The sequence below is a fragment of the Condylura cristata genome, unplaced genomic scaffold, assembly GCF_000260355.1.
Source record: "Condylura cristata isolate star-nosed mole 26May11 unplaced genomic scaffold, ConCri1.0 scaffold00014, whole genome shotgun sequence".
In the NCBI taxonomy this organism is placed as follows: domain Eukaryota; kingdom Metazoa; phylum Chordata; class Mammalia; order Eulipotyphla; family Talpidae; genus Condylura; species Condylura cristata.
In genome coordinates this window covers 52,500,829-52,503,173 of record NW_004567115.1, presented here as the reverse complement: position 1 = coordinate 52,503,173, position 2,345 = coordinate 52,500,829, and the positions used below count along the sequence as shown (strand labels likewise).

The following is a 2,345-nucleotide window of genomic DNA, read 5'->3' as shown; positions in this document are numbered from 1 at the left end:
GGCACCCAGACCCCAGCGCCCCCACCTCATCTAAAGGAGGGTCCCGGTGTTCACTGTCGCCAGACACTGGCCGGCCCACGGCGCAGACGTTAGCCGAACACGGCTCCTCATCGCAAGGTCCGAAAATCAAACGCTGAGCACGTTTCTCAAGGAAACTCAGGTTCTGCACGTGACGTTCTGAGCACGGGGTGATGAAACGCTGAGCAGCGACGACCCCGGCAGACCACGCAGCTCCTCAGCAGGAGGAGGCCCCTAGATCGGGCCCCCCATCTGTCATCACCATGACTCACCCTGTTCCAGCCAGTGGCCCTCAGCCGAGGCTTCGCGTCGCCGTCTGAGCTGCGCGCACGGCTAACGGTAAGACGCCCTGAGCCAGGCTGCGCAGCCGCGCCACTGAACCGCTGCCAGCTGTCACCGTTTCTCGGTCTGTGACAGTGGCTGTTGCTGACCTCTGCCCGGCCCAACTCCGAAACGGGCCTTCACCCTGGGCCTGAGCGTAAGGACAGCCGGTACGTGGGGTTTGCCGGCTCCAGTGTTAGGCATCCTGGGGGTCTAGGATCTAGCACCCCCAACCCCCCCCCCCAATTATAAAACAAGGGGCTACCGGCCGGGGCCGGGAGACGCTCTAGGCCACGAGCTCATTCACAGTCATTGTCCGGAGGCGAAGTGTCTGGCTGGAAGACACTGCAGTGCTTAAAGCAGGTTTCAGCAAGAGCCCGGCAGGGTCAGAGGGAAGCTGGGGGGGAACCCCAAGTCAGGGAACCTCAGCTTTGGGGGCTGAAGGGAAGGAGACGGAGGGGAGGCGAGAAAGGCAGGGAAGGGGTGGGGGCGGAGGGAGGAGGCCCAGCGGGCAGGGCCGCCCACTGCCGCAGCGCATCCTGGGGGGAGTGGCCATCTTGGGGGGCTGGGGGGGACCGCCTAGAAGTGACGCCCAGGCTTCTCGGAGCCGCGAGGCCACCCTGGCCACGTGGGGGCCTCCCTGGGGGGCTCTGCCAGGGCTTTGGGTCCTGACTGTGCAAGCCACTTGATCTGAGGGTGATTTCTGAATCAAGGGACCTAAAATTCCTAAGCTACAGGGAAGTTCCGTTCAGTTACTCCCTGGAGAGGCAGATTCACAGGGCAGGACTTCATTGTGTCTACGACATTTTAACTGATGTCCTCTCCCAAGGGCGGCGTTCAGGAAGAGAAAGAAAAGCCACTGGCCTGGTGCAGGGCAACAATTCAAAGCTCCGTGAGGCCCCGGCCAGGAGGACCTGCACCGCAGCTCGGTCCGCGGGCTCAGACGGCGAGCTGGCGGGCGGGCTCTGCTCGGCCTGGCAGGAGCGAACGCACCCCACGCTCAGCGCGAGTTTTTCTGATCCCCAAAACTCCAAGAATGCGATACGTTTTGGGGGTGCTTTTTCTGGGGTTGGTTTTTTGGTTTTTGTTTCTTCTTCTTTTTTGGTTTTGCTGTGCTTCTGGCTGCAGTGAGTTGTAAATCTCTAGAAGAGCCCAGATTTTGAAGTCCCTGAGGACACTTGCTGAAACTCAGAAATTTGGCACCGGCCTCTGAGCACAATTTGGGTTTTCTTTCAAGCTGATATCTTACCAAATAGAGCCATCTGTGCTCCCTCTGGGAAAGGTTCGACTGTTCTGTTGCCATTGACATGATGTTTGGCTAGGAAAAAAGAGAGAGAGAAAGAAGCGCAGGTTAAGTGTAAAGTTCTGCACACATACTAGCACATGTCATGAAATGTGTCACGGAGCCGCCCTTATTTTTAGCTAGCAATGGCACCCGCGCCCCGTAAGCGCGTCTCACTGCTCTGCGTCTGCTCTCAGTCGGACGAGCCGGGGGCGGCCTCTGCTGACGTCGCCCAGCTTGCACGGCCTGACCCGGTGCAGTGCGCCAGGCCCGGCCCTGGAGAACGAGGGGACCGCCCCGCTGCAGGGGCCAGAGCTGACCTCCCCCGAGGCCAGAACACCGGCGGTCAGGAGAGCGGGCTGGGTGTGTCCACCGGAAGGTCGGGGCGCGAGGCTGCACCACCACTCACCACTGTCCCGCGGGCCGAGGGCTGGGCCTGCAAGACCACACGGACGGCCCCGCTCCCAGCGCGCCCCGTCCACCCCGCCCCCGCGCCCCGCCCGCCCCAGGGCAAAGCCCGCGGCCTTGGCAATGAAAGGGGCAGGTTGCTGTGCGCAGCCTCCGGCCCCACGACCCCAGTGCGCGGCTGCCTGGGCTCTCCTCGTCCGCGGGGCTCCAGGTGCTTTTCCAGCGGACGGCGCCACCTCACCTCGGAGCACGCCCTTCTTGGGCAAGCGGTCGCCTGCGGTGCACCGGGTTCTGCAAAGGGCTCCACCCCAACCCC

General features: G+C 62.6%; 1 protein-coding gene across 1 annotated transcript in view; it reads right to left on the bottom strand.

Annotated features, from left to right (window-relative positions):
* Nucleotides 1–2,345, bottom strand: part of MSRA (methionine sulfoxide reductase A) — a 130,234-nt gene that overhangs the window by 63,922 nt on the left and 63,967 nt on the right. Inside the window, exon 2 of the mRNA XM_012724811.1 lies at nt 1,589–1,657. Coding sequence (XP_012580265.1) covers nt 1,589–1,657 — 69 coding nt within the window. The remainder of the gene's footprint in view (nt 1–1,588; nt 1,658–2,345) is intronic.